The sequence below is a fragment of the Stegodyphus dumicola genome, chromosome 12 (assembly GCF_044657685.1).
Source record: "Stegodyphus dumicola isolate Sdum_Otavi_A_Nest chromosome 12, ASM4465768v1".
Taxonomy (NCBI): domain Eukaryota; kingdom Metazoa; phylum Arthropoda; class Arachnida; order Araneae; family Eresidae; genus Stegodyphus; species Stegodyphus dumicola.
In genome coordinates, this window is record NC_140779.1 from 20,470,011 (window position 1) to 20,487,178 (window position 17,168).

The 17,168-nt window shown below is 36.3% G+C and overlaps 1 protein-coding gene across 2 annotated transcripts in view; it reads right to left on the bottom strand.

Annotated features, from left to right (window-relative positions):
- Nucleotides 1-5,355: 5,355 nt before the first annotated feature.
- The window catches only part of jhamt (juvenile hormone acid methyltransferase), a 108,041-nt gene continuing 96,228 nt past the window's right edge, over nt 5,356-17,168 (bottom strand). For both annotated transcript variants that reach the window (XM_085827526.1, XM_085827527.1), the window contains exon 5: nt 5,356-5,689. In XM_085827526.1, the coding sequence (XP_085683652.1) occupies nt 5,505-5,689 (185 nt within the window). In that variant the 3' untranslated portion in view covers nt 5,356-5,504. The remainder of the gene's footprint in view (nt 5,690-17,168) is intronic.

The window sequence follows — 17,168 nt, forward strand, 5'->3', positions numbered from 1 at the left end:
CTTATTTCTGAAATTTGTTTGAAATTCCATGTTACCAATAGATGCATTAAATGATCTTCTTTTCGCTTGAAGAGAGGAGTTAATTGTGTTCTTGATCATTTCGAATTACCCTTGGACTGGTGTTGGTAAAATTCTCTGTTCTTTCTGCGATTATTGTTTCCGTCATATTATTCATTGGTATTGTAGTGTCAAGTTTTATTTGCAAAATTGGAGTATTTATTGGAGTTGTTGAAGCGTCATTCAGCATGATTGATCTGGGTTCAGTTGCAAGTCATGAAGATTTAGTGTTGGTCTCATCGGTCTAGTTCAGTTATTACCTAATGCACAGTCTTTAAGGAAGTCGACAGTTGATTTTATTTTATTGTATAGTTCTTTGGGTAGATATATCTTATGTTCGTTATCACTTTTTAAAAGAGTGATGACTTTACCATAGGCATTTTGAATTTTTATTTGTCCTCCATCATATGAGCCTGATATAATTGGATTATTATTTTGTTCCATTCATATTGTACGTAAAGTAAATGGTGATAATGTATGAAATTGCACACTTGGATTGATTTGAGATTGATTAAAGGAGTCAGTTTTATAGTGATGATATGCTTGATGATCTCGACATGTTGTGTTAATACAGTAGTAATCAAATAAATTCAAAGCATAATAGAACTTACGTATGTAATATTATGTAGGTAAAATAACATTACTTTTTAAAGAAAAATAATAATTAAGTAACGATATAAATAACATTTTTCTAAGTAAACATCCTTGCCTTTAAAAACATTACACATTTTAATAGTTGCAGAAATAAACGGATAATCATTGTTAAGGGAAATCATCACCTTTACACATTCAAAAAATTGAATTATATATATATATATATATATACAGTGGATGGACAAAAATATGGAAACACCTTGTGAAATGCATGTCTGAAAAGAAAGATTGATTTTAATGAAATATGTAGGTGGCGCTGGCGTTTTTGACTACTGACGCCACCTATACAACTTCGTAAATGTGCTAAACAGTTCAGTTGTTGTCGGAGTACTGTTATGTGAGGTTGTCATTGCATTATGTCAGAGTCAACAGACTTTGAACGTGGGCAAATTGTTGGAGCACGTATGGTTGGTGCTTCCGTAAGCAAGGTAGCCGAGGTGTTTAGTGTTTCAAGAGGTACTGTATCGAAGATTTATTCCGCATATTTGAAAAGCGGAAAAACATCATCTGCTAAATCACAGCGCGGACGAAAGTGTGTCCTGAGTGATCGTGACAGACGATCATTAAGGGCAATTGTGACGAAAAATAAGAAGACCACAGCTGAAAAAGTTACTGCTGAAATGAATGTTGTGTTACCGAACCCTGTGAGTACCAAAACAATTAGAAGGGAGCTTCATAAACAGGGAATCGCTGGCCGTGCTGCAATCGAGAAGCCACTCATCAGTGATGCTAATGCCCGTAACAGGAAAAAGTGGTGTTTAAGTCATAAAGCCTGGACTATGGAGCAGTGGAAGCGAGTAATATTGTCTGACGAGTCTTCTTTCACATTGTTTCCCACTTCTGGCCGAGTTTACGTCTGGAGAACGCCATCTCAAGCCTATATTACAGACTGCTTGTTGCCAAGAGTGAAACATGGCGGGGGTTCTGTTATGGTTTGGGCAGCCATATCGTGGTTCTCTGCTAGCCCCATGATAACTGTGTCAGTGCACATGACTGCCAAGACTTATGTGAACATTTTGGCCGATCAAGTCCATCCCATGGTACAAACTTTGTTCCCCGATGGTGATGGTGTCTTCCAAGACGGCAAAGCCCATGTTCACACAGCTCACATTGTCCAGGACTGGTTTTCTGAGCACGAGGATAAGTTGTTCCATCTCCCCTGGCCACCACAGTCACCAGACCTGAATATTATCGAACCTTTGTGGTCTACATTGGAATGGAAAGTGCGTTCTCGTTATCTGAACTTGCCACCGTTTTGCAGGAAGAATGGTATAATATTCCCTTGGCAAACATACAGGAACTGTCTTTATTCATTCCGAGAAGACTGCAAGCTGTTTTGGATGCCAACGGGTTTCCTACACCATATTAAGCAAAGAAACATGTTTTTTAAAGGTGTTTCCATATTTTTGTCCAACCCCTGTATATGTATGTAATAATAAAATTCCATAGTCAAGAATACACTTAAAATTCTAAATGTATGTTCTTTTCATTTTTAATGGCGACGGTCTCTTATTTGAAAGTACGTGGAGTTAATTCTACAGCCCCGTAGTCAAGTTGTTTTTCCCGCCTTTTCTACACGTACAGTTTTAGAATGTTCTGGAGATATTTAAAGCGAACTGGATTGGCTGACGAGGCTGACGTCATTTCTTGGAAGCTCCGCCTTTCCAGAGGCTATAAAAGGACTCGCAAAAGAATATCGGGGCTTTTTTTTAATGTCACGATGCAGTAAACTTCATACAAAAAGTTATTAGTAATTCTTTTTTATTTACTCCGGATATCTGATTTTTGTAACTGCTATTTTCTCCTGAATAATAATAAATGGATTCTGTTTTTTCAACTTATCGTGTCTGATTATTTAAGCTACGACTAAAGCTGGTGCATCACACACACACACACACATATATATATATATATATATTGCATTTTTAGAAACTGCAAACATTTCCGAGTCTGTTAAAACAAACGGCGTTGCGATATTCGAATTAGAATCTTAAATATTATGAACTAAAGAAAACGATTCTGAGGTAAATATTGCCAAATCGAACATTTAAATTGTCACGTGACGTTTGTTTACATTTGTACGCGCAGCTGCTTACGAATGTTCACTCATAGATTGCTTTAATTTTTACTGTTAGTATCATGTATATTGGTAAAATTGAATGTGTCAGACACATTCGTAAAAGGATGGACACTAGATTACGAAAGAGAAAGCAAGAAAGGAAGGGGAAGAAACTTAGTGACAGTAAAACTCTCAGTGGAGAAGGTCGCGTTACATATGATATTATAAACCAATTGACAATTCATTATGGAAATGCTACTAGAAAACTCGCAGTTCTGTAAAAGATATGCAAAAAACAGTATGTGCAATATTTTACCACAAATATTCAACCGAGGTGGAACCTACTCACAATTTTTGCCCAACAGGAGAGGGTTCATGGTGTACATAACAAAGAGCGAGTGCGAGTGGAAATCTGAAATCTTACAAACATCAAAAATTCCATTCCACCATCTGTAATGTATGCTATCAAAGATACATTTAGAGATATTAGCCCTCTGAGCGGCCAGGGTTTTCGCTAAGAAAGCATAAATTTCCCAAATTTACTATGAGAACAAATTATTTTTTGATTTTAATATAAAAACTCTCCTGGTATTTCATACCTGAATTTGTTTTCTTTTGATATATTTCCTTAATTTCTTTGACATATTTTAATATGCACGTATATATACGTTCTTACAGATATCACAAAAAGTATTCTAGGCCGTATATATACGACCTTGCCGCTTAGACGGTTAGCATGCCATTATTACTAAACAAGTTTTTATGAGCACATACACAGAATCCAAATGAATCGTTGAATGCTTAGATTTGGAAATTGTGTCCTAAAAATTCCAGGTGTGTTTATAATATTGTTAAGACAGAAGTGAATGAGGCAGTTATTATGCAGGGTGATTCAGAATTTATCATCAATATTTGGTGGGGTGGTTTGGTTTATTTGATTATGGCAATCGAGGACTGTTCGCCTATAGGGAACGATGGCTTCGAGGAGGACTTTTTAAGGGTAACTGGCTCGTATACACGTTACACATGGGTAAAACCACGAAACAAACCATGCAGGCAGCCCGTTCATGGGATTCGAACCTCGGACCGAGCTACCAGTGTTCAACGACTTTACCGCTCGGCCGCTTTTATGTATAGTAAGATAAGTTCTGAGGGGGTGGTTTTAATGTACAAGAGATTCTGGGATTGGTAGCTGGGTGCTTGCTATAAGGGTTTCCAGGAGTTTCAAATTTTGTTGGACAAAGTATTTCTTCTTGTATAGTGCACGGTTTTTTTTTAATTTTAATATAGTGCCTTTAATATGCCCGCACTGTGCTGTAATATTGAGGGGAGGAATCCCAGAAAGGACGCAGAGAGCTGCATTTGAAGTTGTTCGATAACATTAGGTGATGCGGAGGAGAAATTTGGACGTTGAATCGATTGTAGTAGTCTTTCTTTTCTTTTTGTCATTGGTTGCGACCACATTTCTGTATCGTAAAGAACAATCGTCTTAAATCTAATTTTATAACAGTTATTTTAATTTTAAAATCCATTTCCTTTCCTATCAATTCTTGTTTCTACTTACAGCTGCCTACCAGAATGCGTTTTTAGACTCGCGTTGAATGTAAATAAGTTAGAATAAGTATTTAAGGAAGGTTCAACTTACTTCGTGAGAGAGAGGTAGGAATTCTGAGCAACGCGTGTTTGCCATTCGGGCTAAGTCTCACTTGAAGCTGTCACGCTTGGCCGTATTATTACGTGCCTTTTGATATTCCCCGGCTAGTTTAAATTAAGGGCCAACTACGTTTGATACTTGTGTTTACCCTCGGCTAAGTATCCTTTAGTTAGTTATAGTTTACATTTTTATTTCTTATTATGAGTTAAAGCAGAGTGGAGGCTTTGTTGTAAGACCGAGAAAGTAGCCAACTGTTATTCTTATGTGAGTGAAATAAAGGGTAATTTAACCCTGCTTGAGTTATTTGTTATTTGAACTCAACGATAAGCCACTAAACAGTTCACTAGATTCCTCGGGGTTCATCTTAGACAAAAAGGGTGAGGAATCCTACAGTCTTAATTTGATAATTAGAACTTTAGTGCTTGGAAAAATACATTAAAAAAGAAGTTCTTTTCAAGATGTTTGAATTCGTCACTCTAAAGAAAATCTCGTATGGGATATTAATTAATCAGTATGTGTGAAACATGGAAATAAGTTTTGTAATCGAAATTTTGGTTTTCCATATTAATATTTCTCTGAATGATCCCTAAGAATTAAAGCAGTCTCATATTTAACATATTTTTACAAAATATAATTTTTATAATTTCAGCCTTTTTGTTTCTATTACAACATCCTTTAAAATAAAATTATTGTTGGATTTATATTTAATATTTGCATTTCTTTTTTTTTTTCTTTGCCTTATTTATTTTCTCACTGTTTAATTTTATGTTGTGATTTCTACAATAATCTTGTTACTGGCAACATGCTTTATTTTACTATTGAATTTGTGTGAATGGCAACAGTTGTTCATGTTTATGTTTCAGTAGAATAGCGTTCTTAGCCGCACTGTGCTGCAGGCAATTTTTTTAAAGAATATTTAATGTTTAGAATATCAATAAACACGTGTTAAGTTTTTATTTCAATTATTTATCGTGGAATAAATGAATAAATCCAGGCAGTAAGATAATGTATAATAACTAGATATCAAACAACAGAATTGAAATTTCCTTTACGGAATTGTACATTTACATCGCATTTTTATTATGAGCTTTTCACTGTTAAATGTTTCCGAATTAGAATAGTGAGAGTAAGATATTGCAACTCAGGAAGGCCATCGGTATTTCTTCCATTGTATTTTAGAAATCCTTGGAACAGTTCTTCTTCAAATTCCTTCCTCAAGTCCAAAGGAATGTGAGACGTCAAAGCACATCTCGATGCACAAGCAGCTTTAAAAGAATTTTTAAAATATTATTTGCATATCATGTCATATGTTATTTGCATCAGTTTATTAAGTAATACTAATTCTAAAACTGCACTGGGAAGAAAATGAGTCTAAACTTGCAATCTGACCTACGTTCAATCTCAGTTTAGCATAATATAAGCTTAATACTTCTAGGGAATTTTCTTAGCTTTTGCATTATTTTAATCTCATAAAAATTTCATTTCAGCTTATAATATCTTACTGAGTGTACTAGCAATATATCACTAAACTGTCTGTAAATATGCGGAATATGGTAACAGGTAGTTTGGCGACATTTTGGTAAGGCGATAAAGGTTACTAGGTAGGCCTTTAGCAATAATGTGAGAATACACAGTTCGAATCATATATTATTTTGTCTCAGAGAAATGAGAGATCATGAGATATGTCATGTGACATTTTCCGGAAAATTCCGATCGTTATTTTAGCTAATAAGCACTTAGAAGCAATTTCGCTGCTAAAGTGCAGAATCGCCCACTTATTTGTTTGGCGCTTTTTACAAGAGTAAGAAGAATTGGATTTTTTTCAATTTTCTTTGACTTTTTAAGTGAAAATAGGTCGATGAGTAGATGGATAAAGTCAAGAGTGTGCGCAATGCCATTTTTGTGCAATTCTGGGATGTTTTTTAAGTGAAAATAGGTCGGCGTGTACATGGAAACCGCGTATGTGTAATTTTTAAAAACGCGCGAAGCAGTGGACGATTCTGCACTTTCTCCCAATTTCGCACCTAATCTTCGTCATGATTAAGCACTTTTGTTCCATAAAAGTTCTAGCAAAAGCTTAATTCGGCTAGCAGATTGTTGGAAAAAATGTTGAGTAAAAAAAAAAAAAAAAAAAAAAAAAAAAATGCTTTTACTTCGTGAAAACAAAATGGCGTCTAAAAAGAGCTAGCAGGTTGCTGTAGCAGGGTTGGTCGCCAAAGTTTCGCCAAAAAATCGCAAAGTTACCATAATCCGAAGATTCACCAAATATGTTTACAACTCAAAATAATCATAGAGCAAATTTTATTCTTTTTAAAAGGTTTCAAAGAACTTAGATAGCTTCTGCAATTGTTAGATATTTAAACGTTGTGGAATTTTTTAACGAACTACAATCAGTGGCTCAAACAAATTTTCAAACATTTCGAGCCATTATTCCAGAACTAAATATTTTTCACTGCTTTCTGTATTTAAATACCATGCGAAATCTATTACGGGGAATAATTTTAAATAAGCCTAATGAATAAATGAGCTATTTTAAGTACCTTGCTTTTAAATATGAAATTAAGCTTTCAGATTTTATATTACCCGCAAAGGGGCGTTTTTTTAACGTTTTGTGTGTTACCTTTATTTACTAAATATCATGTTCTTCGCACTTAAACCATAAAATTCAATTCACCAGCAGTATCACAAAATATTTAAAACAGTATATTTTAAGAATTTCCGACATGCAGTCTTACGCGTTGTAGACAATTTTTTTTTTCTTTCGTACAGTTCTTTGCTATTGCTCACTTTGACACCGTTGAATTTCTTAACCAAAAACTCATAAGTGCTTTACAAAATATGAACTAATAGATAATAAAACAAATTCCGATTTTCAGATTTGGGCTTCCAGATGTCCATATTCGGGTGGAGACGTTGTTTTACCACAACCAAATTCCGTTGTTTTACCACAACGTGAGAAACGTAAATGCATTTATATAGATTCTTCATTATTTAATTTCTTTAAATATCATACAGGGATCTACATATTTGGTGGCAACAATTTAAAAAGTGATTCGCCGTTTATAATGAATTGACGCAAAATGCCAAAAACGAAATTAAGAGCCTTTCTGGGCAAACTGCCATTCTGGACTAACAACGTTATTGGAGCATTGTTACAAATGCTATAAAAAGGCTAAAATGGATTTAAAATGCTATGAAGAGCTAATTATACCAGGTTTTTCTTGTAGAACACCTGGAAGAAAGGTTTTAAACTTGGAAATCGCACGGTTTAGGAGATACTTTTTAGCGGATGTCGAAGAAATTGTGATTTCTTTTGATGCAAGCAAGCTTGCAATTTTTCTTTGGAATCGTGAAAAATCTGAGAAGAAAATAGCTGAACTACTGAATTTTTTAATTCTAAAACCAGTGAAATCATATTGACATTAAATGCTCAACGAATGTTTTACAAATCTAGTAATGTAGGGGTCTGGGTCATAATCCCGACAGCCAGAATCCCACCCCGACAGGGCCGAAATCCCGACAACCCAAAGTCGCGACACGGTCAAAATCCCGACAAGCCAGAATCCCGAGTGTCCAGAATCCCGATAGGGTCGAAATCCCGACTGTCCAAAATCCCGACAAGTTAATATCTAAATACAAACACTCAATTTAGCTTAATAAAATACAATTTTTAACTAACTATTACATATTACTAATTAAAAGTTTAAATCAAAAAATCATAAAAATTATGTCATTACTTAAATAATTTTTAACAAATTGAAATGACCGTTAAAATTTGAAATGAAGATTTATAAAATTCTTTTTATTAAGAAAAAGAAAACATCACTTACACATGCAAAAGACATATTTACAGCGACCCATTGTGAGCAATAGCACGAAAATGTTCCATCACAGGTCGATTATCACGATCGTCCGCAACAGTCATAATTCTCCTTTCTCTGTCATCATCTACCTTCCTACGTTTTGGTTGTTGTTCTCCGCGAAGAATGCATTCAACTTGGTATTCCACATGCTCCTGTTCTTTTTGAAATCCTTCTATGATGTTATAAACGCCAACATGGCCCGTCCAATTAAGGTCTCCCATCTTCTGTGCCAATCCTCGACAGCATTTTGAGTGCGCGGAGCATTTATAGCTGCCTTTTCTAGATCACTAATGATTCTGGATGGCCTCAGTTCAATATTATTTTCTTCAGCGAAATCAATTAAATCTTGGAATAATCTTTTCTAATTTTCTTCAGATTTGCTAAGCATATACTAGTTGCAGCTGTGGAAGTATGTTAAGGGGTCATTAGGCCTTATTGGGATTTCGCCCGTGTCGATATTTTGACCCTGTCGGGATATTGGACAATCGGGATTTCGACCCTGTCGGGATTTTGGCTTGTTGGGATTTCGACCCTGTCGGGATTTTGGTTTGTCGGGATTTCGACCCTGTCGGGATTTTGGTTTGTCGGGATTCCGTCTGTCGGGATTCTGGCTTGTCGGGATTTCGGCTGTCGGGATTATGTCCGGATACCGTAATGTAGACCTTATTAGAAATATATGGAGAAAATATAATTTTTATGGCCGCAAAGTCCCAAAAATCCATTTCTTAGTAAAGCGAATAGAAAAGCGTGGTTATAATTCTCCAAGACCTGTATTTAATAAGCTGAGAATTTTCGGAATTCGGCTGTATTTGCAGGTTAAAATAAATTTAATATTTTGGGAGTGACTGAAAGCAAACAGTACAGCAAAAATCTAATACTGAACTATTTTAATTCCAGTAGCATCTAATAGGTGGGTCATCGTTGCATCCTATGAAGAAAGGAACGAATTATATCCATGCCTTCTCCGACATTGGAGCTTGGGCCCTTCGGTAGAACAGAGTCAGCAATCACTTTTCCGTCTGGGCGGCTCTAATACTGAACCTCAAATGAAGAATTTTACTCCCTTCAATGTTGCCTAACCGGGATAGTTGTTAGCGACGCTGGCTGCCAGACCGAAGGGCTCGGGTTCGAATCTCAGAGAAGGTATGGATGTTTGTAAATGTGTATGCGGCATGGATGCGCTCAAATCATGCGGCGAGCCGAAATTCCCCTCGGTAGTAGGGAAGTAGCGAAAGAGGAGTTGGAGACCTTCGGGCCTGTCCCTCCGGGGTGCTCTCCTTCAAAATTGGGGGCAGACTGAGCAAAGTCCTACTATGACCTCTAATGGTGTCCAAGGCTCTTGCCAACGACAGGCGCAATCTTCCAAATACCTCCTAACAGAAAGAGTGTCTTCTGCTAGGAGGGGTTGAATCTTCCATCCTTGCCACGATGAATTTGGTGGACTTGCTCAGATATCACACAAGCGAAATTAGTCCCAACAACAACAATTTCTTCAGTAAAAATAGTGAAGGTAGCCATAAAGGCTTGGGCTGTATGAGTTCTTATGGCGTTTAAATTCCACATTTTACTGTGACAAAATTGCTATTTTTATGTATTTTAATATTTGAAAAAAAATTTAAAGCCGAATATTCCCCAACCTGGACACGGAGATTGGAGCTTCGGCTCCAAAATGCGGTAAGGCAACCGAACTTGGAGACGTCGACGGGAAACCCGGGGAAGAGTTATCCTTTCTTTGTAAGAACTCGTGTTCCTGGAATCGAATCATCCGGAGATAGGGATGGTGAGTTCGTAAAAGCATCGCGGCTCTTGCGGTGTCCGGTACGCTCCTGTCGACCCTTGCAAATCCGAGGAAGAGATAAGTATGTTTTCAAAAAACATCTTATAAACTGTGCGTCTATAATGCACGTGAAATCTCCCCAAGAACGACATTCACAATCAGAAGCAATTTAGTTTTTCGTAAACGTAGTCATCTTAAAAGAACTTTTTACAGCACAAAACTTTTTTTTTTCATTATAAATACACAGGGTGTTTCGAAACTAACGGGCAAAATTTAAAAAGTGATAGAAAACATCTAAACAAACAGTTTTCACCTACAATGCATGAGAGGAGAGGAAGCGGTGAACCGCTAGATGGCGCTATAATGGAAAGCACAAAACGCGAGTTTTCTTGCTCATCTTACTTTCTTACACAATTTCTAGCTTGGATTTCAAAAGGCATGCCGATGTACATTAATCAGGAAAAGTCGGACATGCATTTTATATATGGTCTTGTGATATATATGGGTGTGCTCTGGAAGCCTAAAGACTGTACAAACACCGTTTTCCGAGAAGACACGTGCCAGACCGAAAAACGTTCCAGTGATTGCATCGGTGCCTGTATGAAACGGGATCCCTTGTCACCGGCATGGAATGATACAAGGCGCGGCAGGACTGTGCAGATGTCACAAGTTGTCGAGTACATTCTGCAAGAATGGAAGATCGTCCGGATATTAGAAAGCGAGAGGTTTTCCTTGCCGTAAATGTACCCCACTGAATTGTTTGGTGATTATTACGGAAAGCAGGATTATACCCCTACCATATACAGCAAGTGCAAACCTTGACACCTACAGACTATGAACGATGTGTCGAGTTTGCAAATTGGTTTCTGCAACAGCCAGCAGGGCAGCCTGATTTCAGTGCACATGTTAACTCCATCATCTTGATTTAAAGCCAAATCAGTTGCCTTCTCTAAGCATGAGTTATTGCCATCCGTTAAACTTTGTTTGTATTAATAAAAGTACTCTTTTACACCCTTTCCCTGTCTCTGTGGTAACTACAAGACACAGAGATAATTCGCCACTTGCCTTTCGGAGTTTTGGTCTGGTGTATACTCCCTAAGAAGACCAAACTGTATAATTTCATAGAATATTCAAAATAATTGTTAAATAAGACATTTCTGATCGCTAACGACGAACGTTATGACAAATTTGATTGTCAATAGTAAACTTTTCAACAAGTTTTAAAATTTCATGAAGTAAAGGTGGTTTGTCAAGTATAGTTAGAGTAATATATTTTCAATTTACTATTCAAACTGATTTAGAAATCAAACTTTTTTTTAACATTACTTACAAAATGAGGGAAAAAAAAATCTGAAATGTTTCAGATTTTAAATTACGTCCAAAGGGGCGTTTTTTAACATTTTGTGTGTTACCTTTCTTTATTAAATATCATGTTCCTCGCACTTAAACCATAAGATCCAGTGCAACAGCAATATCGCAAAATAGTTTTAAAACGAGCATATCTTTAGAATTTCCGATACAGAGACTCACGCGCTGGAGATAAAAATGTTTTTTCTGCACAACGTTGCCATTGCTCGCTTTGAAATCCTTGAGTTTGTTAATCAAAAATTCGTCAAAGTTTTAAAAAATAGGAAATCGATCATAAAACAAATTTCAAATTTCAAATTTGGTCTTCCACATGCTCATATTCGTTGGAGGATTACGTTATTCAAAATTCGATGACTCTATGTACCGTTATTTTATGACAATGTGAGAAATATACATACATTTACGCAGATTTTCATTATTTAATTTCTTCAAATATAATGCAGGACTCTATCATTTTGTGGCAACAGTTTGAAAAGTGAACCGACGTTTATGAGTCCGACGCAAAATGCCAAAACGAAACTAATAGTCCTTCGGGATTCAAATCCCTTTGGACTAAAAAAAAACATTGGTATTCATTTTGTGTATTGCTTTATTCTCGATCATTTCAGCATTTTATCGAAAACGCTTCCTTGGTTTTTTTCTCAGTAGAGTTACAAAATGCGCTTGTTTGAACTTTGAATGGATTTGGGAGAAACTACAACAGATTCTACATCTTCAACAAGAGAGCTGTTGAGTTAAAGTTAAAATAAAAATACATATCTTTCGCTTCATATTTCTTCATTCATTAGTTTATATTTTCCTTGCATGAGTCTGTCTTCTTAGTGAGTTTTCAAATTTTCAAAACTGCATTTTCAACATTTGGAAAGTCGCAAATAAAGCTGTATCACCAAATAACTTTTTCTTTAACAATTTTTTAACGTTAGCTAAATCTCTTCCTCTTATATATATCTAGATGAATATTATTAAGTGTTCTCTGAGTTGACTCTTCAGATTGATCATATTCTCTTATTTCTTCTGGTTTATTAATATAATTTATATTATACATATGTGCAGGTACACATACACAAGCAAAGCAGGCATCTGTGCATACAGTGGGCATATTAGCTACTGTGCCATGCAAACGCCTATTAAGGTTAAACTCCAGATGGAATTCCGAGAGAGAACACCTCGGACTCCCACGCTTCTTCCTTTACCGTCAACCTCTCGAGATGATTTCTGCTGGCAATATATAGGGTGATTATAATTAAAGATAAGATTTCAAAATGCTCTAAAACTACTTGTCAGAATGACTTGATATTTTACTAGAACAATCGTGAGGAAATGGAATTTTGTTTCGTGAAGGAAAAAAAAATAGTTTCAAAATATACTGATAGATGGCGCTGTCGGGGTTAACCCGCGAGCACAAGCACCGATCCGACGAACACGAGAACACGCGCCGGGTATGTCATACCCGAATAAAAAAATTGTAATTAAAAATTTGTCAAAAAAAAAATTAATCGTTTTTTTAAAAGAAATTAAATGTAAAACCAAGTTAATACTTCATTTTAGACAAAATAGGAAACAATAAGGAGAGGAAAAATTATTTACTTACTTCTTGAACATTGTTTACAAAATGAGGTTATATGTTCCATACATATACTTTTGCTACAATTTTCACAAATGAATCTAGTCTTTCTATCTTTTTTCTTGGAGCACTCTGTACACCTCTTGTAAGTAATTTTAGGTTTTTTGGGGGACAGTTCATTGTTAACATGTTCATCGGTGGTCAGTGTTTGTCCAGAATCAAGAACCACAGATGCTCGCCGTCGTTCATTTTGAACATTTTCTATTAGCTGCATCCCTACGGCTTTGAGAAAAGTACTCATCCCGTTTACGAGTAAAATTTTCTCGTATTGAATCAATATAAATATTTGTATTGTCAACTACATGTTTTAACATATCTTCATCGATAAGCAATGACAAGGAATCTAAAGGTGTTGAGAAGTCTTTAGAATACTTTGTATTTCCAGGGAGTTTAGTTATAATATTTTTGGCGCCAATTCTAACATTAGTCCGGAATTTATTTTTGTTCCATTTTTTCCAACATAAAAACTCATTGCTACATTCTAGAGTTTCATTTTCTGTTTCTGTATCTGAATCACTACTCTCTATGGGTGAATCATGATTACTATTATATTCTTCGTCATCAACATCTTCCTCTTCTTCACTAAATGAATCCTCATCAGAAGAAACTGTTTCAAGGAGATTTCTCAATCTTTCCATCTCTTCATCGTAAAGAATATACGGCGCCATGCTTACACTTCAAGAAAAACCTATACTTAAAGCTTGAAAACGAGAAGGGCGAAGTGACTCACTGAGAAACTCGAGTACACGCACGGGTATGACATGCCCGAACAATGCTGTTCCTAAAAACCGTTGCACTTGCCACCTCAGGAATTTCCCCCATTTAAGTATGTGACCTTGAACTCAGCTACACCAAGTTTCGACCTTTTATGAAATAATGGGCGAGAAATATACAAAAAGAAAAATGCACATGGGTATGACATACCCGCCGCGTGTGCTCGCGGGTTAACATTGCTGTTGGGATGCAAATTATTAACACATAACATGCGCATTGCAGACATGGCTAAGAAAAAAATGCAGAGCACTAACGACACGTATAATATTTTGCCTGAGTGCTTCATTATGACTCTGACGAAAAAGGATCGTGCTCTTCTCGTGAAGCTTTTCTATCAGAATGGTGACTGTGAGTTAACAGCTACCAGGAAGTTCCGGACATTAAAAGGCATAAAATCAGGCCCAATGACCACATATGATCTGCAGAAAATGATAGATAAATTTAATCCTGCTGACATGGAAACATGTTATAAGGTATTTCTCCCGCTTTTCAAGCGTGCCTCCGTGGTGTAGTGGTTCTGCACGCTGGGCCGGTATTCCAGAGGTCCGTGGTTCGATTCCCGGCGAAGACGTTGCTAATTTTTCATCTCTCCGGCTTCCAAAAATTTATCTAATGACTCCACAATGTGAATCGTTTGCACTACAATTTCTAGCCGGATGGAGGTGGATAATGAATGGCCTTAAAACATTCTGTGGTCTGATGAAGCACATTTCTATTTGCAAGGTTCTGCAAATACACAAAATTTCAGGATATAGGTGACCTAGAATCCGTTCCCGCTACAGCCATTACATCTTCACTCTGAAAAGGCCACTGTGCGGTGCGGAATAACGGCAGCGTTTCGCTTCGGTTCGTTCTTCTTCGAGGAGATCGCACCTACAGATCCCGTTACCTGCGCAGTTACTGGCAAGCGGTACTTTCGCATAAACATGTCCTTCCAGCACTTCAGCAACGTCGATGTGTGGATCGCACTATATTCATGCGCGATGGTGCTCCTCCAAACATTGCTATTCGTATGAAGCTGCTGATGATCGCTCATTTCGGAGATGATAGAATCATAAGCCGCCATTTTCCAACAGCGTGGTCGTCACGCTCTCTCGACTTAAACCCGTGTGACTTTTGGCTTTTTGGCAGTCTGGCCCACTTAAAGACAAGCATCATTCACCACATTCATAGCGTCAGCACAGATACCATCTGACCTGCTGTGGAACATGCTGTTTTGCGTTCCCAGTTAGCAGCGGAACAAGGAAGAGATCATATTGAACAGCTTATGCCTTAATCCTCCGTAAGATGTCTGTTTTGTGAAGCTTCTCCTGTCACTGTCGCTGTTTTCTCTGTAACTACATATCGTTGTCTTTTCACTAATAAAATTACCGTAAACCCTTGGCGTCTATTGTTCCAGTTCGGCTATACATCCACAACAGCAATGTGAACACCGACAGCGCCATCTATCGATAAACTTTAGAACTATTTTTCCTTCGCCAAGCAAAATTCCAATACCTCAGGACTGTTCTGGTAAAATATTAAGTCATTCTGACCAGTAGTTTTAAACTTAGAGCGTTTTGAAATCGCAACTATAATTATAATCACCCTGTATTTTGAGTGCCCCCTTGCCACACTATGCAGTTAAAAACACCCATGCCTTCTTCGGGGATTCCAACTCTGGCCTTTAAGTACCACAGTCAGAGTAACTAACCACTATACCTTCTAAGCGGCTATACATATGTACACTACGCACAAAAAAAATGGAACAGTCCTATATCCCCCTTTCTACTGGGCCGATTAAAGAAATTTAAATTGCGTTTTTCATGTCTCGAAAGCGCGACTTAGTGTAAATATTAGATTTATACATAGCGTTGTTCTAATACAGGTATTTTGTTACAAAATCGGACTTTTTCTGAAATGACATGCCAGTTTTTTTTTTCCACATTTCGATTCTACGACTCCAATTGTTACTAAATGTTAAATTTTGTAACACTTCGCGAAATTTACGAAGAAATTCAAAAATTCATCTTGGCGCGTTTTTTTTTTAAATTTCAGTTTGCGCCAAGAATAATTCGCTTGGCGAACATCTTAATTTATAACAACCTATTTTCCTTCCCTTTTTAGTTCCTTGTGCGAAGTAAAAAGGAAGTATTTTACATTGTGCACGAGCGGAAAAATGATCATCTTTCATATTTTCAAATAATTTTAGCAAAGAGTGTAAGCCACATTATGGCTTATAACAAATATGCCAAACTTCAAAACGCGCCAATATGTAAATTTACTTATATCTTAGGAAATTTTGAATGAAAAACTCTAACTTTTTGCAAGTATGCTTAGAAATATATCTACTTTAAGATGATGGTAAAAATTTTATATGTTATACTTCAATTTTTTTTTTTGAAAAATTTATAAAAATTATTTAAAAATACAAATTTAAAAAAGGATCATAAAAAATAGGTGAATTTTATTAGGAATGAAACTAAATTTGGAAATGTGAAAGAAAAAAATCAAATAAGTTTATAGAAAAAGAGTTATTAATAAATGTATACCAAATTCAATTAACCCTTTCCGGCACGCTACCTTTTAAACTCAGAGTTTTGATTAAAAAAAAAAAAAAAAGGTATGCAGTCTAATTAGGCCTAGAGGAGTACACAAGTAAAATTTTGTGAAGATAGCATTTATCGTTTATTTCTGTGGGTATGCCCGAAGAGGGCCCACTGACTGAATAGAACTTCGAAAAGAGTGCTGAAACGAGCATTGTTGTCAATGAAATGACCGATGAGATGCTGAGAAACAAAACAAAGAATACAGACTCTCAGTTGTCCTAGATTATCGGTGAGCCCGGTCTGGGCACACCTAGGGTTCGCCGTTTGATTTTAGGCAAGATTTCAAGGTAAAAATTTTAAACTAATGTAGAATAAGGAGATTAGCATACAGTCAAAAAAATAACATAGAAATTTCTTTTCAAACAATTTCTTTTATACCCTAAAAAACTCTGCAAGATTTCTTTGAAAAATGAGGGTCTTAAAAAACTAAACATGGCTAAAATATATGAACTGGTTTGTGTTGAGCTGCCATCTACCTTAAATAAAGAAGGTTCAGAGCAACCTATAGCAACCTATAAATCCTTTTTCATTCAATTTTTCTGTGCATACAGAAGGAAATTTTTAGATGTGTCCATACCGAACACACTGTGCCGCAAAGGGTTAACATGGAGAAGCTAAAATTTTGAGAGCTAATTTTTTAAAAACTACTCGTGCGACTTTTAAAAAACTTGGCACTTTTGTCATAATTTGAGTCTTTGAATGGAAATATGCAAAAGGAGGTGTATGTGAACTGCAGAAAAGTGCCCCAAG